Genomic DNA, 27665 nt, shown 5'->3' with positions numbered 1-27665 from the left:
AAGAGTTAATATTTCATAGTATTTCATAAAATTAAGTGGCTGCCTAGAAGGATGTAATGTGATTATTTACAACTTTTAATCAATTGTAATGGACTAGAGAAATAAAAACAGAATAATTATTGACAAAATGTGCTGCCTGGTTTTGACATGGTAGGCATGGTGCTTAATGCTTACATGCATTTTTTCATTCAATATGTATGCTCACCATATGAAGTTAAAACTCTTATTAGCTTTATTTTACAAATAAGGAATGTGAGGCTAGGAAAGATTACATGATTGTGCAAGGTTAGACAGTGGGTAGACAGAGAAGCCAGGGTTCCAAGCCAATTATAATCAACTCTAAGGCCAGAGTTTGTATCCTGACTCCTGTTCTAATCTCATGAAGCTACATTTCTCTTCTATGTTTTCCTAACTGAGGAAAAATGTTAGATATACAGAATCTTGCACAGGCCTGGAATCCAGTTAGTAGTCAGTAAATATGTATTGACTCACTGATATCCACACCAATGAAATCTGCTGACATACTAGTAATAGAATGAAATGACAATTTGAGAAGAGAACTTCTAGTTTTGACTTTACCTTTCAACCATGGAAATGGGATTTTGGATGGATTAACAAACTGTGAGAACAAGTCAAGAATTTAATCAGACACAGAAGTTTTGAACCATGGTCGAACACCCAGCTGTTAACAGCCATTTGGAGCCCAGAATTATCAATCAAGACTGGCTATGGTGGGGTCTGTGCTGCACTTTTCATTGTACTTACATGTGAGTCATTTTACTCAAATTGTAGAAGGAATGTGATTCCAGTCGCTGCAGAGTTGCATCTATTGACAAATAGCTGAATATCATAAAAATATAATGCAAAGTAGAAAGTTAGTAGGGTTGTGAATGCCAAACATACTTCAAACATATTGATTTTGTTAAAACTTCTTTGTCAGGGGCTTCCCAGATCAGACAACATGTATAACCTCCATGATTTCTCCCTAATTATGCTCCAATTAGTTATACTTTTTTCAAATCCTGTGATACCTGAAAGCTTCCCAATTCATTAGGTCCTATTCATCCCTAAGGTTTCATTTAAATGACACTTCCTGCAGAAGCTTTTCCTGAATTTCCCGATTAGGTAAAATTTCCCTTAAGTATCCCTTATTGCACCAAGAACTTCTCCTTTCATTAATTATCACAGTACAACTTTCTAATTGTTTGGATATTGTCTGATTAGGCTGTACATTCTCTGAAATGGAGAACAGTGTCTGCTTTGTGTGGCCTTTGAATTTTGAGTGTCTGTCATAGTGCCTGGCATGTAGTAGACCCTCAGTGAATATGTGTTAAGGTAATGAATAAACGGTGAATTACTCAAAATAGCAGAAAATGAAAGAAATTAGAAAAGAACACAATAATAAAAAAGAGGCATTTTTAACAGTGTAACTGCATGGGATTAGAAATAGAGTCTCAAAGAAGATGAGAAATTTATAATTCTCTAGGGGAACATTCCATAGGGTAGTGACTACATGTCTACTCAAGACTTCTTTATTTTTATTAATCTGAAAATTCAAGACTTTTCTGGAACTTTGTAAGCAAAGGATAACTCAAATAAAGGCTTTAATTATTATAAAAGGGAAAAGAGAAACTTCTAAGTACAACTTGTCAAGAATACCTAAGGAATACTGTTTCAAATAGCCTCCATAAATTCCATCTTGTTATAAGAATGACTAACGCAGCCAAACTCAGTGATTGCTTTTTATTGAGAGGTATCTCTATATATGGGAAAATTAAATATTAATAGATGGTGTCCACCTGTTGTTATAACAGAGATTCTCAACCCTGGCCATTCAGCTAAACTACCTGGGAGGCTCTTAAAAGATACATATGTCTAAGACTCGATCCAGGATAACTAAATCAGAGTTTATGAGGGATGATGTGCAAATACTTTTATTTAAAAAAAAATCTATCTCTAAATTTTGAATTAAATCTGCCAGTAAAATGTTTTCATTAATACAATGTTTATAAAAGGAACTCTGTTCTATTTGAGTTTTTATCACGTCATTGGGAATGTTCTAATGGTCCTGTACTTTTTGTTTTATCTATTCTCTAAATAATTATCCTTTGATTTATCAGGTCACCCAAGCCATTGCCACTTGTAGATAACATTACATAAATTATTTTAATCCAAATATATTTTTAATATGGAAGGAGCAATGGAAGACATTGAAAAGATTATTTTTTTGTGTGTGTATGTGTGTGTAGAGATCTGCAGAGATTTATAATGGATGAAGCTGTGCCATTTGAAGGAAAAGATGAATTTTGAAAGCTACAAACTTGTTTTCCTAACTTTATATCATACCTATTGCTCTGAATTTTCTCCTGAGTTTCTTAGTTTAGAAGTGTGAAGCTTTCTCAAAGGGTTACTAGAATGGTCATTCTGTCCACGTCATAAGAAGTTCCAGTTTCTCCAACTGAATGATACATCCTTAAAGGGCTCTTATGGCTCAATTGGGAAGACAAGATGTAGGAACCATTTATTCACTGGGATGAAAGATGTGATTCTCTGCTTGCTTATCCCTTTTTTATAAACAGGAAAAATCAGATCCCATCTCTTCCTCAAATTTCTTCTTAGCATGTAAGTCTTATGTAATCACTAGGGTGACCATATCATTTATCATCCAAACTAGGATATTTTTGTGAGTTACACAGGGTGCTATTAATAATTATGCATGAATAATAGGTGGAAATTTGTACTGAACCAGTACAAACCTATCCAGGATTGCCCAAATGTTTTCTCTCTTGCCCCCTAGGCAGACAAGACCTTTAACTATTACTTATGTATCTCTGCATGTTTTCATTCAACAAATATCTATTGAATATATACTCTGTGTCAGTAAGTGGGCATTGACAAAACAGACCTGTTCCCCAGCTTCAAGGAACTAATAGTAATGGGTGATATAGGTACATAAATGAGATTAGCATATACAGTGATAAGTGCTCTGATGTGCTTCAGGAAACATTTAACCCAGACTAGAGAATTCAGCATATTCTCCACAGAGGAAGTCTTAACAGGACCTTCAGATCTGCCTGGATGTCCTGTATATCTCAGCCAACCCTCCCTCTTTTATTGTCCACCACTTTTATTTCAAACCTTCTCAAATTTCTAACTCTCCTAACTTCACCCTCAATAATTAGCAGATAATCTTTTAATAACTTGTAGAAAAGATTGAAAGCTTGAGATGAGAATTCCTTGAATTCTCCACCAATAAGCCTATTAATCACCTGCATGGCTTCATCTCTTGCTACTACTTTCTTGTTACAATGTAAAAGATGACAATTTTCTTGTACCAAGTCAATCCCTTTATTTGGATCCCATCTGTTCTTGCCTTCTCAGGGACCCCCAAATTGTTTGTTCTTCATTCTCTTTAGCCTATCCCTCTCCAATGATGCCCTTCACTGGTCCCAATTACATCTGCCTAGAATGAAGGAAAAATCATGTCTATGTCCTGATTACCTGCTGGACCCATAGCTTGCTTGATGCCTCAAAGGTAACTCAAATGCCATATGCCCCAAACGAACTCCTAACTGTCTCCTCGATTCTCCACAGCAAATTCGCACAAAACTTCTCTATCTCAGCAAATATGCTCATCAACCACACAGGTTTCCTGGTCAGACACTTGGTAATCTTTAGTAAAAGGGGAAAGATTTATACGATCTGAAGAGAAACCAGAGTATATTCCTGGTCAGACACTTGGATGAAATTCTCCATCTCTTCCCACCTCCAAATCAATCAACTTTTGAGTTTGTTAGTTCTCTTATTTATTTCTCAAACCTGGCCACTTTTTCTTTATTTCCCCTCAACCATTAGCATTCAGTTCCCCATCCCCTCTGCCCCAGGGACACTGCAGCAACATCCTCACAAGTTTCCTGTCTCCAGTCTTACTCCATTTGACTCCCTTTCCACAGAACAAGCGAATGTTTCTAACACACCTGATCTGCCACTTCCATCCTGATAACCATTTAGTGGCTTGGACCTTAGGGAAGATTTCAAATTCCTTTACGTGGTTCACAAGGCCTTGAACTTGCTTATTCCCCAGTTTCATTTCTCTCTACTGCCCTTCTTCCCACTTAAGCTTCAGCCTCAACAAGTTTATTTTAATTTAACCAACAGCGCAGCTTTCCCCTTCTTCTTGGAACTATCTTTCTACTTATTTCCCCCCCAGATCACAAGTTAGGTGTCCTTTCCTCTAGGAAGCCCTCTATGACCACACTCTCCATCTAGGTAAGATGCTTCTTATATGAGTTACACAGCACTCTAACTGACTACACCATAGTATATCTCTTAGGAAGGAAAGTGGAAACTCCATGAGTTTTGTCAGATGTCATATGTGAAGCATTTAGCGAAGTGCCAGGCACAGAGTAGGGCCCGATAAATATTTGTTGAATGAATGAATAAAGTAATGGTCAAGCTATTGGGACATCCAAGCAGAGACACCAAATAAGCAATTATATAAGAAGATGAGAAGGGTATTTCAAGTTGTTTAACTTCTAGGCCACTAAACGCTGGTGCTGTTAAACGGAGAAGAAGGAACGGTTTAGCAGGAAGATGAGTTTATTTTGGCTATGCTGTTTGAAGTGACTGTGGGACATCAAGGTGATCATACTTGGGAAGAAGCTTTAATTCAGGCCTGAATTGTAGCAACAAGTCAGGGCTAGAGATACTCATTTAGGAACTAACTGTATTGGGTAACAGTGAAGCCAAAGGAATGGGAGTGTCCACTCAAGGAGAAGAGGGTATGAAGGAACTGGGACAAAAGAAGAATGAACTGATATTGAAGGAACTGAATGAAATGAAATAGGAAGTTAGGAGAGGAGAGTGAGGATGAGGAAGAGTAGCTCAGGTAAGATGTTAAAAAGAAGGATGAGAGAACAATATCAAGGAAATCAAAGGAGACAAGAATTTGAAAATAGAAGGGCTGTTCAGGAAATCAAAGACTGCAGAGATACATAGTTGGAATGGTTTCTCAGCCTCAGCCCTGTTGACATTTTGGACTAGAAAATTGTTGTGGGAGGATATCCTGTGCCTTGTCGGGTGTTCAGCAGATCCTTCGCCTCTATCCATTCAATGCCAGTAGCACCCTCCTTTCTAGTTGTATCAACTAAAAATGTCAAATGCCCCTGAAATGACACAACAGACACTCGATAAATGGTCATGAAATGAATCAATTGAGCCAAAACCCACACAGGTTGCTCCTGGTTGTATTGTCATTTGGTGTACCTGAATTATCTTTGTGGCTTGTCAGAATCCATTAAACGAAATAAGGCCCTGGTTTATTTCATATACAGTTATACTCTTTGTCAACTCAACATGGAAGTCCTTTTTATCCTTACTCTTGAGTGCATAACAATTCAGTTTTCTAAGGTTTAGAATTATTTTTGTGGGGTTTTTTTTGTTTTTTTTTTTAATGAGAGAAGTCTGAAATCATTAGCACATTTCTGACAAAATGTAAACATTTGTCCTGGTAAAAAGTGAATCAAGAACCCGTAGCTAGGAGAGATGGACTAGACAGTGTGTGTATGGGAGAGATTCCCAGCTAACACTCTGTCGCATCCCAAGATACATTAAAATATGTTGAGAATTATTAAATTGTCAAGATCAAATGAATTTAATTTTGCAGTAGGTTTAAGAAATTATGAATTCGGGATTGGAGATGTAGCAAAATCAAATAAACATCTTTTACATATACTTTTCAAGTACATTGGAAATACAAATATCATTGTTTTATGCAGATACAATGTATAACAAGTATTTTTCTTGATAGAACACATTTAGAAAATAACATGGCTGGCACAGTTGCAAACTTCTCTTTATATTAAAAAAGTGACTTACATCCTGGAAATATTGGGCAGATTTGAAAATGCACGACTGGGAATGGTTTTCAGATGAGTCTCTATAAATTTCCTATGAAGATAACAGTTACACAATTAGAGTTTTAATCATTGGATTTTTCTAATAAGTCACCTTAATTATAAGCAATACATTATGAGAGGTATCCTGGTCCTTATGACATCCATTTTATCATACATAATCAACAAAAATAATACTCAAGGAAAAACAAACATACAGTTTTCCCCCAACAAACCAAGAACTGAGAGTGAGAGTCAAATGCAGAAAATAAAACTTCAAATGTCATCTTTGAATTTGTGGTAAACTCGTATACCTTGTGTGACATCATATTCAAATTATTAACTGGAGGGCAATATACCATATTCATGTTCTGTACGACTACTGAATTCATATCAGGCACATGTCAATGGAAATGTCTTGGAATGCCATTGGAACATATATTAAGAACACATTAAGAGGATTAAATCTATTTGATATATCTTAAAGATGAAAAATAGTGGTATGGTTACAATCTTTTTGCCCAACCAAAAGTCTCTTCAACCATTACCTTGATCTTATCATCTACTTGCTGCAGTGTGGAAATAACTGGCTGACAAGGAGCTAATTCTCAGGCTTGTAGCATCTTTGTTGCATATGCAAGTTAAAGGTTGTGACTTTTCTTACAGTTTGCTTTTTTGGACACTTTTCAGAAGGCCAAGGTTTTTTCCTTATATCAGTAATAAGACATCTTAATGTATTTCAGTATGTCCGCTCACCAAGGTGTTCCATTTTTTACTTCCTTTTTTTGCTACAGCAACTGCTTGATAGAATCCTGTATGGAAGAAGGTGTCCTAACTCACTTTACAAAAAGACAACACCTCATCACACTTACCATCTTATCCATGGGTCTGTTTTTGCCATATAAATATTCATAATTACGCATCATCCATTTACTTCCTTACTTAAAGAAATAAGACTAAAATTGTGTGTTTCCCTCCTAGGCTGCAGGGTTTTATTTCTCAGCAATCTATTTCCTTGATCTCTGCATTTTTTGAACTATTAATTTTTGCAGTGATTGAAATGCATTTGAAACTTCTGGTTTCTGGTTCAGCATGTCAGGAGCCTGGAGAAGAGAAGACATTGGGCAAACCACTGTTGGCAAGATTGTAGAGACAGACAGGCAAATAAAGGGAGTCCCAGACTCCCAGAGTGGAAATTGATGTGTGGAAACCACAGAGAGAACCAGTGTCAGGATAGGAAACCTGAATTGGGATTGGTGAATCCTGGAGGCACGTTGCTGATAGATCTCCATGGGGACACAGTCACAGGGGGACTTCCACAGTTTTGTGAGATTTACCTCCAGGCTCAACCATGTTCTAATAGTAAACAGTAGAAAAAATAGCCCCTTGTGCTTCTGGCAAAGAGAAGAGAAAACCACTTGGAAATACATCAGAGCACTTTGTTCTTCTTAACTTCCCCCCACACCCAGGGGAAACTATTAACCAGGTCCTAACTGACTGGGGAAGGGAAATACCCAACTCTAGGTCACTCTAGCCATCCTATTCTATCTAAGGAGAGAGGAAAAAAAAAAAAAACGTGAAACACTTGTGAAGTTCACAGTGAGGCACAGTCTCACTAAAAGACTAAGACCTAATCACAGGACTATAGAATGTTTCCCTTCCCCCCAGCACTTCACCATCACATTACTAATGGCCTCTTTACAGCAATTCCTTTCACCTAGTACATCATGTCTGTCTATCAAGACATAATATCTGCAATTTGTTCAATCAGTGCATCAGTGGGGCCAAATTAGTTTATAAAAGGATCTATTCTTAGAAGAGGGGAGGTGATGTGAATGACAAAAGGGTAGGTTGTCAGCTCTTTACAACTATGGATGTTTCAGCATAAAGCTGAATGTTGCCTTAATATGGTTTCACAAATTTAGGTCTCATAAATTATCCATCCTTTCTCATAGGTCTCTCACTTACATTCCCTTAATTGGATTGATTAAAACCTATTGGTCCAGATCCAAGATTCTGAATTTAAAAATAAAAGCATAACAACTTATTCAATTAAAATCTCCCAGTAAAAGTGGGCCATGCCAAAGGAAAACAAAGGATCAGGTACACACCTGTTGGGTATCACCCAAGGAGATTGAGTTTCTCAAGCTCAAAGATAGTCCTGCATATAGAACCTGCTCTAAGGGCATGGATCTTGAGGACATGCTTATTGTAAAATTGCACACACTGCTTATAGATAATGTGGACTTAATTTGTAACTTCACTGTCTAAAAATTTGGGTGTTCAAAAGTAAATGACCTATTAAGAAAATTAGAGTAAGTTTATAATGGTATGTAAGAAATTTGACTTGGAACAGAAATACCATCTAAATGTAATTTAATAGATTTTGGGTAAAAGATTCAAATAATGTTTATATTCTTTCACAATGATGAATTTCTGAAATATATAATTCATGTTTCTTGAATTCTCTCTTTCTCTGTCACACACATAAACACATACACACTTGAAGTGAGAACAAAGATCTTTTCCTACTACTGATTCAGTTGTAGTTGATGGAGTTCAGGACACGCTATCCCAAAACATGGCAATTTAGCATGTTGAACATTTTAAGCTGGAGGAATCTGAGAAACAACAGGTGCATTAAGGACTCTGATCTCCTTCTCCTCTGAAGCAAGTCATAAGACTCTCATGTGGGTGGTGCCCTGCCTATATCCTTATCTCAGAAAACACCAAGGGAATCTGAATGAACAATGAATAAGCTCCCTTCAGTTTTCTACCCTTTTGTTCTATCACATTTTCCCATGACTTTACATTCCTCATCAAAACAGCATAAAAACACTCAGGTTTAGTCACCTCTTTGGGTCTTCATTTCTTTATGAAGGCTTCCATGACACATAAACATTTTCCATTAAATAAATTTGTACGTTCTTCTCTTGTTAATCCATCTTCTGTTATAAAGCCCCAGCTGAGGAACTAGAAGGGTAGAAGGAAAAACATACTATTTTCCTCCTCTACAGTTTCTGGTGATGAGGATTGGATAGTAGAAGGCTGGGATACTCCATCACCTTGGAGACTGCAGCTAAGGTCTGGGACAACTGGCAGAAAGCCAGCAGAATGTAAGAATTCTTAACGTATCAGTTTTCAGGATCTTTATCTTCGTTGAGAGAGGAAGGTAAACACTTCTCCTTGCTGTTTCCTTTCCAAATTCAGGTTAGCAGGAAAAAATATTTGTATTTGTCAAATCTTTGGATAGTGACCCTTTTGAGTTTAGTGTTAAGTACCCATTGTTTATTGATCCTTTCCCTACCAGAGTCAGCTATTTTCTTCCTGTTTAGGTTTTTGTTTTGTTTTGTTTTTGTGTTTTGAGAACCTTGCTTGGCTTTTTACCTGCCAGGCTATGCAGATCTTCAGTTGCCTTTTAAGAAATTTGCCTAGGAAACAAAGATTCTGTGTTTTATCAAACTAATTTCCTGTGCTTCATGTTGTCTTTATAAGGTCTTTTGATTACTTACTTATTAAGGTCTCTAATATTAAAAGAGGGTTTTGTTCACAACTATGTAATGTTCTATATTTGCCTTAAAAATCTTCTATTGTCAAATTTCGTTAAATAGTTGACCAAGACCTTATTTAATCAAGTGTTCAAATCTTTTGATATTCTTGACAAGTTTCCCCAAATCAAATTCTAAATAAAGTCTTTCTGACTTTGAACTAACTTTGAGCTTTTCCGGAGGATTCCTGCAAAGCAGACTTAAAAAGGGCCTGTATTATCAATCAGTTTTCTTGTTGTACTTGTATAAACAATTGGGCCAAGTTTAATAAGACTAGATTTATTTTTGCAAATAAAAATAGTCTTTGATTATCTATGGTAGAAATGGAGGTGGCTGTAGAGAAAAATTTTGTTTCAGTTAGAAAGTATTACCCACCCTTGTGAATGTTTGCCGTCTTTGAACTACTTTTCATTTCCTTGTAAATTAGATTTTGCCATTTTGTACATCTTGTCAGTTGTTACCATATCCAATTTTCTCTCACCTTCCTGACTTGTCATCACTAAAAACGAAAACTACCCATTTCTCAAAGTCCTATAAGCCAAAGCTGGATGATGATATAAACTTTTAGGAAATCACCACAACAGATCATGTATGGGTACTCTTTGTACCTATAACTGTGTGGGTCACTCAGAAATTTCACTGGAACATCTAATTCCAACACCAGAGACATTCACACTGCAAACCAAAAAAATTTATTGATTGTTTACTCCCTGCCCTTAGTACCCTACCTACAGGTGCTTTGAGCCCAACATCTAGAAATCGTGACTGACCACCCTCTGGGTTCAAAAATTGAATTTATAGTTTGTTGGAACCATTAACCTTTGTTTTTCTTTTATTTCTATAGAAATGTATCTCATTAAATGCCTGATTACTAACACCGTTAGAAGCCTAACAGATGGGTGCCCTTGCTGCCACTCATATCATCACCTTTTGAAATGAAACAACTCTTTAGGATTGACCTATTCCTAGGACTGAGAGCCTGGTTTGCTAGGACAGGGGATGATCGATCTACCCACTAAGTTTCTGGACTGTCAAACTTCTTGGGGAAAATTTCAGATGAGAGAATAATGGGGTTTAAAACATGCTACCCCAAAATATAATACCTTGGCATATTGCATATTTTAAGCTGAAGGGATTGAGAAACAGTAGGTTCAGGAAGAACTCTCCGAGCCCCTTCTCCCCTGAAGCAGGTCATAAAAGACTCTCATATGAGAGGTGCCCTCCCTATACCCAGATAAAAGAGCAATCTTATTTCGGAAGACAGAGGGATGCCAAGGGTAATCTGAACACATAGGCTTTGCTAGATTTCCCCAGTTTACTACCCTTAGCTCATATCCCTTTGTCCAGTGACATTTATCACCACCTTCCATTTTTTATCTAACCTAGTATAAAAATGTCATTTCTTCAAGTCTTCATTTCTTCATAAAGCCTCCCAAGTCATGTAAAACTTAAATAAGTATTCTTTTCTCTTGTTAATGTGTCTTTGGTGATAGAGCCCTAGCTGAGAAGTTAGAAGGGTAGGAAAAGATGTTTCTCTTCCTCTACACAGCATAACATGTTTTAAAAGACAAAATATTTGAAATGCTGAGATTTTATTCATTCTTCTCAGCCACGTTTCTCACCAAAGAAAGCCCACCAATACAAATGGACTAATAAGGATTATGGATTTCAGAACCATGATACAATGATTCTGAGATACAATATGCACAATAAATCCTAAACAAAAGTGAATGGGGGAATGACAGCAATTCTATCCCTAGATGAACATTAATTATCAATTATTAGTGGATGAACTTAGTTTATATCATGATGATTATAACATAGCCTGACACAGAAGACTGATTTCAATAATGTTAAACAAATGAATTATCACAATAGAAATTGATCACATAAATTGCCAAATTCAGTTTAGCAGTTTGTACATTTTACCTGGATATATTCATAGTAATATACACATAATCTGGAAAAATAAACTCATTATTGAGTTAAAACATATTTTTAAACTCTTGGTATTAATTACCTTAGTTACAACTCTAAAATTTATCACCTATTAGCTTAAGCTTTCCTTCACTTTCTTCTCTAACTTTTTTGAGTTTATTACTTTATTTTGAGAGAGACAGAGTGTGAGCAGGGGGAGGGTCAAAAAGAGGGGGAGAATTTCCAGCACTGACAGCACAGAGCCCAATTTGGCTGGAACTCATGAACCTGTGAGATCATGACCTGAGCTGAAATCAGGAGTTGGACATTCAACCAACTGAGCCACCCAGGCGCCCCTCCTCTGTAACTTTTAAAATGTTATTAGCCTGAACATTATGAAAACATGTAGGAAGAGTTTTCTTCCAAAGTACCTTTTTCTCTTCAAATAAAGAGCAAAAAATAATTGGCTGGAACATGGTGTCTAGCTAATGAAATAATAAAGACAGCATGTTTGTTTACAGAGCCTGTGTTCCATTTTCCCCCAATAGTCTTACTATAAGTTGAGGATTATGGAGAATAAATTATTGTGATACGTGGATGGCTTGTAGCTCCCTAGCTAATCCCAGGTGCATGAGCCTTAAAACTCATAGAGGTTTCATGGTTGTTTTGTTAGGCGGTATTTTGTAGCTAGAGCTAACTGATACATGGTTATATTGACCTATTTCTCTGTGCCTTCACACGGGCAAGCAGCTGCATGTGTTTTCCATTGTCTATGTTTTCAAAAGCAAAACATTTATTTAAAGAATTGTGTAACATTGTGATTACTGCTTTAAAAGCAGATGGTAGAGGAAAAAAAGCAAATGATTGTGATTATTTGGCTAGAATATTTTATTTTACTTTCAGAATAAATTTTGAATATTTGTGAAAAAGGAAAAAGACACATCTAAGTATATATTCTGTTGACAAAAACATTAGCAAAGCTTCAAGGTGTTATACTACTGTCCAAAGAATTAGCATCAAAATAGTATTTATTTTGGATGAAAATATACTAGGTACTGAAGAGACTTAGTTTTTTATGTTTTTGATGGTTCAAAATGAGAAGGCAGTGATTATTCTTGCTATAATGAAAAAAACTCAGAAAATGTGCCTCATACAAATAGTAGCAGTATTTACTATTAATGACTAGGGGCATCACATACAATTCATTGGGGGAAAAAAGCTTATAGTTTTATATCTAAGTGAGGTATGTACACTTAGTAGTTAAACAAGTTGGCTTTAGGATATGGAAAGAATAAATATTTAATAATAAACATTTATATTAATAAATTTATTTTATAATAAATAAGAGAGAATAAACATTTAAGTTCATGATGTAATTTAATTTATTTTTCTATGAGTTATGTAACCAAGAATGATCCACAAAGGTATGCCTTAGAATCAAATGTTTCCTTTCAGCCTTGCCAAATGTCTGCATTTAGAAGATATAATGGTGAAACAGAAATGCATGTGAAGTGCCAGTGATTGACTTGAAGAATTTGCAGAATAGGATCCATTTTTAAGGACTGTCTTTTTTGTTCTTGCAGTAGCAATGCGGGAGGGAAACCTGGTTAATGCTAGTAAAGAGAACAGACAGTTCTCTATGTTCCAACAACAACAATTTGTGCTATTAAATTTTTCACATGATGTAGGGTCATTTCACTGAAATTTTAGCAACATGCAAATCCAATCAACATTCTAACATTTTGTTTTGTGTGAGTTCCCTGTAATCATAAATACATAGTTTTTATGTATGTGTGTACACGTTGGTGTGAGGTTTAGTTAATTGATGCTGTGTGGGAAACATCCTATTTATCAAAAAATATAAATTATGAATGGATGAGCATGACTGAATTTTACTGGGTTGAGAAGCATAGTTGATCTTCCTTGCCATGGCTAAGCTTGTGTGTGCCAGAAACACCAACTTCCCATTTAATCTCTTGGCAATCAGGCTGAGAATATTTTGTGATTTTGCATCAAGCTTGTTAAATATCACCACTTGGATTTCAAAGGCCTCCTTTTGTATTAAATACCTGTATCAATCAATCAACCGATATTTCACTGAGATATGTCAAGTGCATAACATTGAAATAGCCATTGTGACCATAGAAAGTACTAGTAGTAGAAAAAGAAGAAATTGTTACAAATAATGCAGATACTTAAATATTATGAAACTGTGGATTATAAAATGGGCAATATTAATATGACATTTATCAACTTGCCTGCTGTTTTTACTTTGCTGAGAAGATTCTCATTAGTGAATTTAGTTTACTATTGTGTTATACACACACACACACACACACACACACACACACACTGTGGTAAGTTATGAGGAATGTAGCAAGTACAGAAATTAAAGTCAGGGATGTAGATCCAGAAGGATCATGCAGCCAAATATTTGGGACTCTTTATATAATATACAGACTATATTTTTAAACATGAAAAAATTATTATTTAAAAATTTTTTAAATGTTTATATTTGAGAGAGGGAAAGCATGAGCACGGGCAAATGGGGGAGTGGCAGAGAGAGACAGAGACAGAATCAGAAGCAGGCTCCAGACTCTGAGCTATCTGCACAGAGCCGGAAGTGGGGCTCCAACCCAAGAGCCCTGAGATCATGACCTAAGCCAAAGTCAGACACTCAACTGACTGAACCACCCAGGTGTCCCTAAATATGAAAAAAATTTTAATCTGTACTATGTGTGTTTTCTGTTTCAGTGGTAGAATGGCATTTTAGTCAATGTTCCTACTGAATTATTTATAAGTAACACAAAAATACCAGGTGATACCTACAATTCAAGGTATTATATTGCAACCCACCACCAGATTCCAAATGGAGATGTGAATCATCATTTTGGGGCAGTTAATTTCTGTTTGAGGTTTAACTTTTGTGATCTTGGACTTAGAAATATAAGCAATGTCTTGACAAGTTTGGCTGTATGGAAATTGTCTAGCTTAGGCCATCTGGGATAGTTTTCTATACACAACAAATAATTTGGTTTAGTTCTCCAGATTAAAAAAATATATACATAATTTGGTTTTATTTCATTATTTGGGACACTTTGTGTATTAAAACTTAAAATATTTTTTAAGTTTATTTATTACTTTTTGAGAGAGAGAGGAAGAGAGTGTACAAGTGGGAGAGAGGCAGAGAGGGAGAGAGCAAAAATCCCAAACAGGCTCTAGCATGGAGCCCAACATGGGGCTCAAACTCACGAACCGTGAGATCATGACCTGAGCTGAAATCAAGTGTTGGATGCTTAACTGAGCCACCCAGGCACCCCTGTATTAAAAGTTTTTAATACAAATTTAACGTATAATTTACAGCCAGTAAGATGCATAAATCTTAAATGTATAATTATATACTTAAGTGTATACAAGTATGTATGTGTACTTATACTTCCCATATGTACACATCTATTCTCATGACCAGGACTTGGATCAAAATATAGACTATTCCCCTGCCATGCACCTTTTCTGACCAAAACACTTTGAAACTAGGTGTCAATCATAAGAAAAAATCTGGAAAGACCATAAATACATGGAGGTTAAACAACATGCTACTAAACAATGAACAGGTCAATGAGGAAATCAAAGAAGAAATTTAAAAATACATGGAAACAAATGAAAATACGAGAATCCAAAACTTTTGGGATGTACAAAAGTGGTCCTTGGAGGGAAGTATATGGCAAGATAGGTCTACCTCAAGAAGCATGAAAAATCTCAAATAAACAACCTAATCTTATCATCTAAAGGAGCTAGAAAAAGAACAAGTAATGAAGCCCAAAGCCAGTAGAAGAAAGGAAATCATAAAGATTAGAGCAGAAATAAATGATATAGGAACTAAAAAAAAACAAACAAACCAAAAAACCATAATAGAATAGATCAATGAAACCAGGAGCTGGTTCCTTAAAAAAATTAATAAAATTGATAAACCTCTAGCTAGACTTATTGAAAAGAAAAGAGGAAGTTCTCAAAATCACAAATGAGGGAGGAGAAAGAACAACCAACATCACAGATATACAATTATAGGAGAATATTATGGAAATCTATATGCCAACAAAATGAACAACATAGAAGAAATTGAAAACTCCTAGAAACATATAAATTACCAAAACTTAAACACAAAGAAATAGAAAACCTAAACAGACTGATAACCAGCAAAGAAATTGAATCAATAATCAAAAAACTCCCAACAAACACAAGTCCATTACCAGATGGCTTCACAGGTGAATTCTACCAAACATTTAAAGAGTTAATACCTATTATTTTCAAACTATTCCAAAAAATAGAAAAGGAAAGAAAACTTCCAAAATAATTCTATGAGGCTAGCACTACCCTGATACCAAAACTAGGTAAAGGCACCACTAAAAAATAGAACTACAAGGCCAATATCCCTGATGAACATAGATGCAAAAATTCTCACCAAATGTTAGCAAACCAAATCCAAACGAATTTAAACAATACGTTTAAAAATTCACCACGATTAAGTGAGATTTATTCCTGAGATGCAAGGGTGGTTTAATATTCACAAATCAACATGATATATCACATTAATATAAGAAAGAATAAGAACCATTTGATCCTATCAATAGATGTAGAAAAAGCATTTGACAAAGTACAATATCAATTCATGATGAAAACCCTTGATGAAGTAGGTTTAGAGAGAACATACCTCAATATAATAAAGGCCATATATAAAAAATGCACAAGGAATATGATCCTCAATGGGGAAAAACTGAGAGCTTTTCCTTTATAGTCAGGAACAAGACAAAGATGTCCACTTTCACCACTTTTATTCAGCCTAGTACTGCAAGTCCCAGCCACAATAATCAGACAATAAAAAGCAATAAAAAGCATCCAAGTAAGCAAGGAAGAAATCAAACTTTCACTCTTCACAGACAACATGATACTCTGTATAGAAAACTGGAAAGACTCCATCAAAAACTGCTACAACTGATAAATGAATTCAGTAAAGTTTTAGGGTACAAAATCAATGTACAGAATCTGTTGCGTTTCTATACACCAATAATGAAGCAACAGAAAAATTAAGAAATGCAATTCCATTTACAACTGCACCAAAAATAATAAGATATCTAGGAATAAACCTAACCAAAGATGTGAAAGACCTATCTATCCTCTGAAAACTATAAAACAGTGATGAAAGAAAATGAAGACAACACAGAGAAATGGAAAGACATTCCATGCTTATGGATTAGAAGAGCCAATATTGTTAAAATGTCTATACACCCCGGGGCGCCTGGGTGGCGCAGTCGGTTAAGCGTCCGACTTCAGCCAGGTCACGATCTCGCGGTCCGTGAGTTCGAGCCCCGCGTCGGGCTCTGGGCTGATGGCTCAGAGCCTGGAGCCTGTTTCCGATTCTGTATCTCCCTCTCTCTCTGCCCCTCCCCCGTTCATGCTCTGTCTCTCTCTGTCCCAAAAATAAATAAACATTGAGATTCCTGTGGCATTAAAAAAAAAAAAATGTCTATACACCCCAAAGCAACATACACTTTTGATGCAATCCCTATTAAAATACCAAGAGCATTTTTCACAGAGCTAGAACAAATAATCCTAAAATTTGTATGGAACTACAAAAGACCCCAAATAGCCAAAGCAATCTTGAAAAAAAAAAACAAATCTGGAGGCATCATAATTCTGGACTTGAAGTTATAGTACAAAGCTGTAATAATCAAAACAGTATGCCACTGACACATAAATAGACACACAGATCTATGGAATAGATTTGAAAACCCAGAAATGGACCACAACTGTATGGTCAATTAATCTTCAACAAAGCAGGAAAGAATACCCAATGTGAAAACCAATGTTTCTTCAACAAATGGTGTTGGGAAAACTGGACAGAAACATGCAAAAGAATGAAACCAAACCACTTTCTTATACCATATACAAAAATAAATACAAAATAGATTAAAGATCTAAATGTGATACGTGAAACCAACAAATCCTAGAAGAGAACACAGGCAGTAACTTCTTAGCAACCAGCCATAGCAACTTCTTTCTAGATATGTCTCCTGAAGGTGAGACAGGTGAAACAAAATAAAAAATAAACTATTGGGACAACATCAAAATAAAAGCTTCTGCACAGTGAAGGGAACAACAAAACCAAAAGGCAACCTGCAGAATGGGAGAAGATATTTGCAAATGACATATCTGATAATGGGTTAGTATCCAAAATATACAAAGAATTTGTAAACCAACACCCAAAAAATGAATAATCCACCTAAAAATGGGCAGAAAACATGAGTAGTCATTTTTCCAAAGAACACATACAGATGGCCAACAGATATATGAAAAGGTACTCAACATCACTTATCATTAGGGAAATACAAATCAAAACTACAATGAGATATCACCTCATACCTGTCAGAATGGCTAAAATCAACAACACGAGAAAAAATAGGTGTTGGCAAGGATGTGGAGAAAAAGGAACCCTCTCGCACTGTTGGTGGGAATGCAAACTGGAGCGGCCAACTATGGAAAATACTCTGGAAGTTCCTCAAAAGCTTAAAAATAGAACTACCCTACAATCTAGCAATTGTACTACTGGGTATTTACTCAAAGACTATAAAAATACTAATTCAAAAGGATACATGCCTCCTGATGTTTATAGCAACTTTTTCTACCATAGCCAAATTATGGAAACAACCGAAGTGTCCATTAACTGATGAATGGATAAAGAAGATGTGGTGTATATATTAAATGGAATTTTAGTCATCAAAAATGAAATCTTACCATTTGCAATGACATGGAGAATATTATGCTATGCTGAGTGAAATAAGTCACTCAGAGAAAGACAAATACCATATGATTTCACTTATATGTGGAATTTAAGAAACAAATGGGAAAAAGGAAAAAAGAGGCAAACCAAGAAACACATTCTGAACTATAGAGAACAAACTGTTACCAGAGGGGAGGTGGGTGGAGGGATGGGTGAAATAGGTGATGGGGATTAAGGAGGGCACTTGTGATGAGTCCTGGGTGATGAATGGAAGTGTTGAATCACTATATTGTGATTGTAATAAACACACAGCACTCACTATGCCAAACACTATAAAAGCGCATTATATATATCATTACATCTTCCTAACAGCCCTGTGAGTTAGGGTATATTATTATCCCCATTTTAATTTTTTTTTTCAACGTTTCATTTATTTTTGGGACAGAGAGAGACAGAGCATGAACGGGGGAAGGGCAGAGAGAGAGGGAGACACAGAATCGGAAACAGGCTCCAGGCTCTGAGCCATCAGCCCAGAGCCCGACGCGGGGCTCGAACTCACGGACCACGAGATCGTGACCTGGCTGAAGTCGGACGCTTAACGACTGCGCCACCCAGGCGCCCCTATTATCCCCATTTTATAGGTGGTGATCTGAGGTACAGAAAGGTTAAATAATTTGGTAAAAGCTACGCAGCTGCAAGTATGAGAGCCAGTTTTCACTCACAGGGAAAAAAAGACATCAGATTCTTTAGCATATTCTACTGCCATTCTGCAAAGTATAGAATGTGGATAACAATACCTACCACATAGGCTTGCCATGGAGATTTAAGAAATTATTATTGGAAACACTTAGAACAACATTGGCATATTATGAACACTAACGTGTTTTTGTTAAAGAAACAAAAACATATAAATCTGTTGGCCAATTTATTAATCAATGATGAGAAATACAATGTCCAATGGGCCAGAATATTCATGATGATATGCGTATTTTTTCTTGTGCGCAGACTACTGTAGGGAACTAAGACAGATGCAGAAGATTGCTTGAAGGGCATGAAATCAATCAAAACAAGGAGATGAAATGGATTTTAAATGTTCTCAGGCTAAGAGAGCCTATCAATACCATTTTACAAGGAATGGTTTTGCTTGTAGGGTATGATATCCACTAGTTTAAACATCCACAGATTTAAGTTTCCTTTGTCCAGGACATTGACTAGATGGAAATTTCCGCAATTCTTATCTGTGACTCCACTTTTTCTCTGCCTTCAGCTGATCAATCCTCTGCCTGATGGATGTTTTCTTCAACCAGATTACAGAGGGTCATACTATTTCCTTTATAGGATTTCATATGTCTCTATTATGATCCCTTATGTGTTACTTAAGAAATTTACTTTATTTCATTTGTTTCTAATTTTCTAGTAAGCATTGCAGTGCAGCTTCAATATTATTGGCAATATTTTATTATAGACCTATCCTTAGACTCTTGTTTGTGTTGTGTTCCTTTTAAATGAAAAAAAAATGTAAGGGCGCCTGGGTGGCTCAGTCGGTTGAGCACTGACTGTTGATTTCCACTCAGGTCATGATCTCATGGTTTGTGACAGTGAGCCTCACATTACCAAGCCTGCTTGGCATTCTCTCTCTTCCTCTCTCTCTGCCCCTCCTCTGCTTGTGCGTGTGGACATGCTCAATCTCTCTCTCTCTCTCTCTCTCTCTCAAAATAAATTAATAAACTTAAAAATAAAAGAAAAAAATGGAAATGGTTTCCTTTATTACTCTTCTTCAACAGGTGAGGAAACCTTTAGGTTTTGAGGAGCATAGTTTAGAACCTATGTATTTGTCCAAATCTTGTTATTTTATGGACGAAGTAAGGTCCATAAATAATCTGGAGTTCATTTATAATCTGAAGAAAGGTTAAGTGACTGAAGTTCATATGATAAAGTGAGAGCAGTCCAGTTTCCTGCAAACTTTTCAGTGTAAAGCATATATAGATAATCTGAAGATTCCTTCCTTTGCTATGAAGCTGACTCAGAGGCACTTCAGGAATCAACATGTATTTAAAAATACTACATATAAATTGAGTGCCTACCACATTCCAGGCATCACGCATGGTGTGGGGAATGCAGTGGTAAGCGAGGTCAGATGAAGGTCCTGCCTTCATGAAGCTAAAACCAGTGGGGTAATTTGACATTTAAAAAAAATTTTTTTTTTACATTTATTTATTTTTGAGAGACAGAGAGAGACAGAACACGAGTGGGGGAGGGGCAGAGAGAGAAGGAGGTACAGAATCTGAAGCAGGCTCCAGGCTCTGAGCTGTTAGCACAGAGTCCGACGTGGGGCTCGAACTCACAAACCATGAGGTCATGACCTAAGCCGAAGTCGGAGGCTTAACCGACTGTGCCACCCAGGCGCCCCAAGAAGACATTTTTTAAGACCCACTTAAATAACTATATTATTATCATGGTGTTAGTGCTAGGAAGGAAGAGTATAGATCTATGTGAGTGTACAGAAGTCCTCTCTAAGGAACTGATTTAAGCTGAAGGCTGCAGTTGACAACAGATTCTGAAATGAAGTGTCAGTGAAGGAAGCAGGGTGGTGGATTGGGAGTCAGGACTTCATGAACTTCCACCAAAAAAGGGCAATAGCAAGGTGAGGTAGATATCAAAGTGAATTATATATTGCAAAATACTGTATGTCAGAAATTATAAAGTTTGAGGTCTTAAAATGATGCCATAAACACAGCTGGCATTCAGTATGTACTTCTAGATAAAGCAGCTTGGTGAATACTTGTCATTTGTCCAGTGTTCTAAAAGTAGTTTTTGTTTTTGTTTTTGTTTTTGTTTTTGTTTTTGTTTTTGTTTTTTACAAATGGCAATGTAGGCTTTGGCAGAGGGTGACATTTTTTTCTGGCTCTGATATGCGAATTGGAAATAAATTCACGGTCTCATTAAAATTTCAAAGTATTGTCTGTGAATTTTATCGAGGGAGAAAATAATTTATTGGCTTAGGACACTTTCAAATCAGTTCCCAGTTTCAAATTAGGAAAATGAGCTAGATATTCAAGAGATAGTATGCGTATATTTGTCTCTCTATATTCTATTCAGAAATGTTGAATACAAAGGTCAAATGTATTTGGAGGAGGGTGGTTTGTGTGTATGTATGTATACATGTGTTATATGTATGTTTTTGTTATTACTATTATGGAAAAGAAAAATAATTTTATCTGAAAAATGCAAGTACTTTCCATTCCTAATTTGCATTTCAGGCGTTAACATTGTTTTTTAAGTATATGTAATTTGAGGGGGGGCGGGCAGAGAAAGAGAGAGAATCCCAGGCAGGCTCCATGCTGTCAATGCAGATCCCAACACAGGGTGCGATCTCACAAACCATAACATCATGACCTGAACTGAAATCAAGAGAGAGACACTTAACTGATTGAGCCATCCAGGCGCCCCAGGTGTTGACATTTTTGTATGAGTTAATTCTCCTTTTTGTGTTTGTTTCAACTGTTCTGCGTTGATTTGAAACCACATTCTTCCTACCCACCATCTCTGTTGTTCTTCATTTGTTTGTATAGATCCAAATTTCCATTTGGTATTGTTATCTTTCTGCCTAAAGAACTTCCTTTAGTGTGTTATTGCTGCTTTTAGTGCAAGTCTACTGGCAATGACTTTGCTTAATGTTTGTTTATCTAAAAAAGTCTTTGTTTTGTCTTCAATATGGAAAGATATTTTCACTGGGCATAAAAATATAGGTTGGCAGTTTTCTTTCAGTAGTTGAAGATGTCATTCTGTTGCATTACAAACTGTGTAGTTTCTCTTTTAAAATATTCTCTACCACTGATTTTCAGCAGTTTGATTATAATGTGCCCTGATGTAATTTTCTCTGTTTGTTCTTCTTGGGGCTCATTAGAGCTTTTTGGAATTGTAGGCTTAGAGTTTTTATCAAATTTGGAAAATTCTGGGTCATTACCACTTCAAATATCTTTTATTCTGTTCCCTTTCTCTCTCATCTCCTTTTGGAGCTCCAATCACATGTATGTTAAATGAGTTAATATTTCCACGAGGTCAGTGATATACTCTTAATTTTTTTTATATCTTTTTTTCTCTCTGTACTCAATTTTGGATAGTTTCTATTGTTGACTTTTAGAGTTCTTAGGTTTTTTTTTCCTTCTGTAATGTTTACTGTTATCAAACTCCTTCAGTTAATTTTTCAAAATATATATTTTTACCCATAAAACTGTCACTTGGTTCTTCCTTATATCTTCTTTATGTCATGGTTTTTGTTTATTTTCTTGAGTTTATTTAGAAGCTGTATAAAAAATATTTTAAAGTCATTGCCTACAATTCCATTATCTCTGTCATTCTAGGTCTACTCCTACTAACTGTTTTTACTCTTTATTGTGGATCATACTTCCTTTTTTTTTTTTTTTTTTTTTTTTTTTAATTTTCATTCCTGTTGCCGGGAGAGATAAGATAATGTGGAATTTGCTACTGGAAGGAAAAAAAAAAAAAAAAAAGATCTACTGAGGTTCACTGTGGTAGTAAAAGATGGCTACAAATTTCCCTCTCTTTGAATCTGGGCTGGCCTTGGGTGCTTAACCAAAGAATGTGGTAGAAGTAATGCTGTTGGATTTTGAGGTTATATTGAAAGTCTTATAGCTTCTGCCTGGGTCTCCTGGAATACTCTCCAGGAGAGCCCTGAATTTTCATGAAAGAAGTATAACTATCTTGAAAATATCACTTAGAGAAGCCACATGTAGAAACTGGAGTCAAAGTCCCACTCAAGACCAGCATTCAGCCATCCCCACCAAGGGAGTGATTCAACAACTCTATGCTATGCTCAACACAAATGTAGCTACCACCTGCCACCATACAGCATTATTACAATACTATTGGTTATATTCCCTATGCTGTACATTTTATCCCCCCAATTTGTTAATTCCATAACTGGAAGCTTGTACCTCCTATAACCTTTCACTCATTTTGCCATAAAATGATTTTTTTAAACCTCTAAATTTTAATGCAACAATAGATAACCATAATACCTACTATATGTTAGCTATTGTGTTAGGAATTTTATACATATCACATATTGCTAAGAGTAGCTATATCTTAATGTAGTAAACCTCCCCACCCTGAGATAAAATCAGTAGAATTGATAGAATAAACTCCTACAGAATGATAGCAGGTAAGCTTCAGGCCCACTGTTCTCTTTTCCTCTATTTTTTCTATTCTGGCTATAAAGTTACTTGAAAACTTGGATAATAATAGGATTTATTATTGTAAGAGGCAATCTAGGAAGGAGTCTTCTCCATGTAGCATTGTCAGTATTTATTTTACTACCTGTTTTCCCTCAGTACAATGGGGAAGAGACTTCAGCTGCCTTTTGACTGGACTGGCCTTTCTCAACTCTGCTAGTAACTATCACTGTGACTTTAGGTAAGTTATAAACTTTCTGAGCCTCAATGTTTTGTACATGTGTAGAGAAGAACATTTTTGTTTTGTTTTATTTTTTCACTAATCCACAGGGTTGTAATGAGAATCAGGTAAAATAAGCTAATTGAAATTAGATAGAAAATTTTATGATTGTGATTATAAAACTGTTAATAATTATTATAATTAACAAGCATTTAAGTACTTATCTCAAAATATGTACCCCCACCCCACCATGATAGATAAAGAAGTGGTTTAGAAAGAACAGACGTCTCTCATTTTCAAATTGAACTTGGTTCTGATTTAGGAAACACTGGAAGGTAGAGGTTGAACTAAAGTTTCCATGTGGTCTAGGCTCATTGCGATGTCATTTTCAAAGAAATACTGTTAAGTCAATAAGAGGAATTCCTATCTTGTAAAACTTAAAGAACATTGAAGGGAAACCACTCATAATCCTCACAACACATTTTTAAAGGTTCCTTCCTCCACTTCTCCCTCTTTCAAAGCTATAATCTGATAAACTAAAATTCTGTCAAATTTCTTCCTCCCCTTCTCTCTCTACCTCGGTCTTTCTTAAAAATGTTGTGATATGCAAACTTATCTAAACTTACTAGTTATTTCTGCCTCCTTTTTAGATATCTTACTCTACCCATTTTCCTGATTTTGTACACAACTCATACAAGGAAATAGTTTAGAGAGAGCCTTCCTTTGGGGTAAGGAGGGAGGCACAAGCTAATTACAACAACATTATTAAAAAAAATAACATTAAGGTGATTAAGATGCTTTCTTATAACAGCCTGAAAATCAGCTACTTTTTATAAGGCTGCAAACTGTTGAAAGTTGCATGAGACCCTCTAAACGGGATATGCTTTTTAATAGTCATTTTCTGAAATCATTTCAGCTAGAGGACATTTAAAATGAGTCACCTAAAAACGGCCAAAACCTCATTTTTCCCCCATGAGATGACTTAAAAGGTTTTATTGTTACTTCAACCTTAGGGACAACCTTTATTAGTATTATCACTGTATCCATTATCCAATTAAGCTTTAGTGTATCCAGTATCCAATTAAGCAGACTTGAATTTGTGTGTGCACAAGAGAAAGTGCTATTAACATTGTCAAGACATCAACACACCTTGGATGAGATTTTCCTTATTGAAAAGAGTCATTGGATTTCCCCATCTTTTCCACGATGCCATAAGCAGGTCCTGAGGCAAGGATTTGTGTGCAAGTGATTTACTAAGGAAGTGTTCCCAGGAAAAATCACAGAGGGACAGAGGGAAGCAGGGCAGGAAAGAGAAGGCCAAGGCCCAGCCTCAGCGGGGAGGAGCTCTGGAATGTCTTAGGGTTTTTCCTAACTCAGAGTGTGGGCTTTCATAGTCCTACTTCAGTCCTCTGTAAACTCTTCAAATCAGCTTCAGGCATTTCTCTAAGGAGGAGGCATGATCATGCCAGGCATGATTTGCCAGGAAGCAAAAGCATCCTGAAGTTGGGAAGGGGCATGTAGAAATAGTAAGAGAGACCTAAACTGATATGGAGTACCACATGTCTGGGGTTTCCTCTTAGTTATGTGCAGGTAAATAACATAGGAACAGACACTGGCAGCTTACCAGGTGCCTGCTGCTGGGCTAAGTGCTTCACATTCATTATTTTATGTAAACCTCACAACATCCCTATGATATAAGAGTATTCCTATTTGTCAGCTGGGGAAACTAAGGTTCAGTAAGATTGACCTTCTCAAGGTCACAGAGCAAATTAATTGACATAGATATGAACCCAGGCCTGCTGAAGCTGTCCTGGGAAAAAGGGAAGAGAAGCCCTTTTGTGAATTAATGAAGCTCTCTATTCCATTACCTTCTGCTTGAAGGGCTGATTACTAAAGACGATGTGAAACAGTTTATGCAAGATCAAGGGCTCCTGAGAAAGAAAGCTTTTACCCCTTCCCTCCTGAGCTGAGATGTACTAGAACCTGTCCAAAGGATGGAGATGGTTCTCAGTGAGATCTACTAAAAGGAAAGACACCTAGGGGCCCCCATGATGGAACTCCACTGAATGACGGGGCAGTATAGACTTCTGAACTAGACCCTGCATGAGTTTAAACAGTTAGGGTGCTAATAGGAGTTCTGTGCAGGGTGGGTCTGTCGCTGGGTCATCCCTTTTAATCTGACCATTATGGAAATAATTACTTGTCATGAGAATATAAGCTAGGACATTATACTTTGAGGCATCCAAACATGGACTTTGCTTGGCTGAGTGTAAGATTTTCTTTTCTTTGAAGAACCACTTCATCCCAGACAGGGATCTGGAAGAGTAGTGGCTTTGTTGCAGCAGTGGACTATTTCTACCTGCTCTTAGGGGGCAAAACTGACTTTATGAAAAAGGTCTGTTTCTGTGGATTTTTAATAATACAGCAGCAAGATAGAGGATTAAACAAAACTGCTCTCTTTCTAACACCATAGAAATGAGACACTTGATGTAGATGTTTTGCATTCATGAAATTATCCTTTAGATTTCTAGCTCCCCTAACTATTCAGAAAATGAAATGAGTTTGGATGTATGTTTTCATTGAGAGAATAGTGGTGATGACTTAAAAAACAAATTATAACATGAAAGAGATGGTGTTTACCTGTTTTTATTTTCTTTCAGACTATCTACTTGGAGAAAAGAGACTAATTGTTACTGTTTTCTTTCAATAGCCTAAAAGCATTTAAAATGTACTCAATCTTTAAAGATCTAAAACATGGTATTTCTGACAGTTTCATGTGGATCCTTTATGCATACTATAGTGAGCATTTCAAAGTATCTGGACAAATCAACAAACTATTATTTAGGTAGGTGCAATTTGCAACTGACTCACAATTCTTTGGATTACTTGTAAAATTGTTTCTTGCTGCCTCTCTCCAAAGATGAGCAAAATAAACCTAAAAACTAGGCTTGTTTGTGGGGCACCTGGGTGGCTCAGTCGGTTAAGCGTCTGATTTCAGCTCAGGTCATGATCTCACAGTTCATGGGTTCAAGCCCTGCATCGAGTTCTATGCTGACAGCTCAGAGCCTGGAGCCTGCTTCAGATTCTGTCTCCCTCTCTCTCTGCCTCTCTCTCTCTCTCTCTCTCTCTCTCTCTCTCTCTCGAATAAACATTAAAAAAAATTCAGAAAAAGAAGAATAGGCCCATCTGTGACAGCAAAAAATGTGGATGAATGGATAGATAGACAGGTAATTGTAGTGTCCAAAGACAAGGGATTGGTTAAATAAGTTATGCTACATCTACTAAATGAAATATTATTCTGCCATTAAAATTTATTTAAAAGTTATATGGGAAGAGCATGAGAAGATATTTAAAATTTACTGTTAGGTAAAAAATGAACCAGTTACAAAAGAGCACATGGATTACAAAACAGTTTTATGTAAACTGTATAAGATGTTCAATAAATGTACCACAAAATGTTAGTTGAAGTTTTCAGGGAGCAGGATTAAAGATATTTAAAATTTTCGTTTTGTAATCTGTGCTTTTTAATTTGCCTACCAAAAACATCTATTTCTTATTTTGAAAGTTATTAACCATTTTAAAAAGTGTGAACAGGTGGCGCAGGGTTGCATCAAAATTATTCATAAGTATAAGCATGCTTTATAGTTCTAGAAGAGTTATTCTTTCATTAAAAGGTCAAAAGTATGGGCGCCTAGGTGGCTCAGTCGGTTGAGCGTCCGACTTCGGCTCAGGTCATGATCTCGCGGTCTGTGAGTTCGAGCCCCACATCGGGCTATGTGCTGACAGCTCAGAGCCTGGAGCCTGCTTCAGATTCTGCGTCTCCCTCTCTCTCGCCCTCCCCCGCTCATGCTCTGTCTCATTCTCTCTGTCAAAAATAAATAAACATTAAAAAAAAATTTTTTAAAAAAAGCATGGGGGTTGAGGATCTGGGGTTGGGGGTAGTGGAAAGAGAGGAGTTTTGGTTCCTTCATCCCAATACAGTAGCTGTAAGCTCCCTTCATAGAGTAGAGCTGCACTGTCCCATATAGTAATCACAGCCACGTGTGGCTACTGAGCCCCTGATGTGCAGCTAGTCTGAACTGAGACGTGCTGGAAGTATAAGATACATAAAAG

The 27665-nt window shown here is 36.4% G+C and overlaps 1 protein-coding gene across 5 annotated transcripts in view; it reads right to left on the bottom strand.

Moving 5' to 3' along the window:
- TSHR (thyroid stimulating hormone receptor) overlaps positions 1-27665 on the bottom strand; it is a 159506-nt gene that overhangs the window by 66592 nt on the left and 65249 nt on the right. For 2 of the 5 annotated variants that reach the window (XM_040477915.1, XM_040477913.1), the window contains exons 3-4: positions 5878-5949; positions 766-840 (exon numbers count right to left, since the gene is read on the bottom strand). The exons of 1 other annotated variant lie outside the window; for it this stretch is intronic. In XM_040477915.1, the coding sequence (XP_040333849.1) occupies positions 766-840; positions 5878-5949 (147 nt within the window). Of the gene's footprint in view, positions 1-765; positions 841-5877; positions 5950-8747; positions 8868-27665 lie in introns of all 5 variants that reach the window. 2 more of the 5 variants (XM_040477917.1, XM_040477914.1) reach the window with 2 other exon arrangements.

Source organism: Herpailurus yagouaroundi, unplaced genomic scaffold, assembly GCF_014898765.1.
Source record: "Herpailurus yagouaroundi ecotype Mexico unplaced genomic scaffold, PumYag 141, whole genome shotgun sequence".
Classification (NCBI taxonomy): domain Eukaryota; kingdom Metazoa; phylum Chordata; class Mammalia; order Carnivora; family Felidae; genus Herpailurus; species Herpailurus yagouaroundi.
The sequence above is the reverse complement of the archived record's forward strand: the minus strand, read 5'-3'. Positions and strand labels throughout refer to the sequence as shown.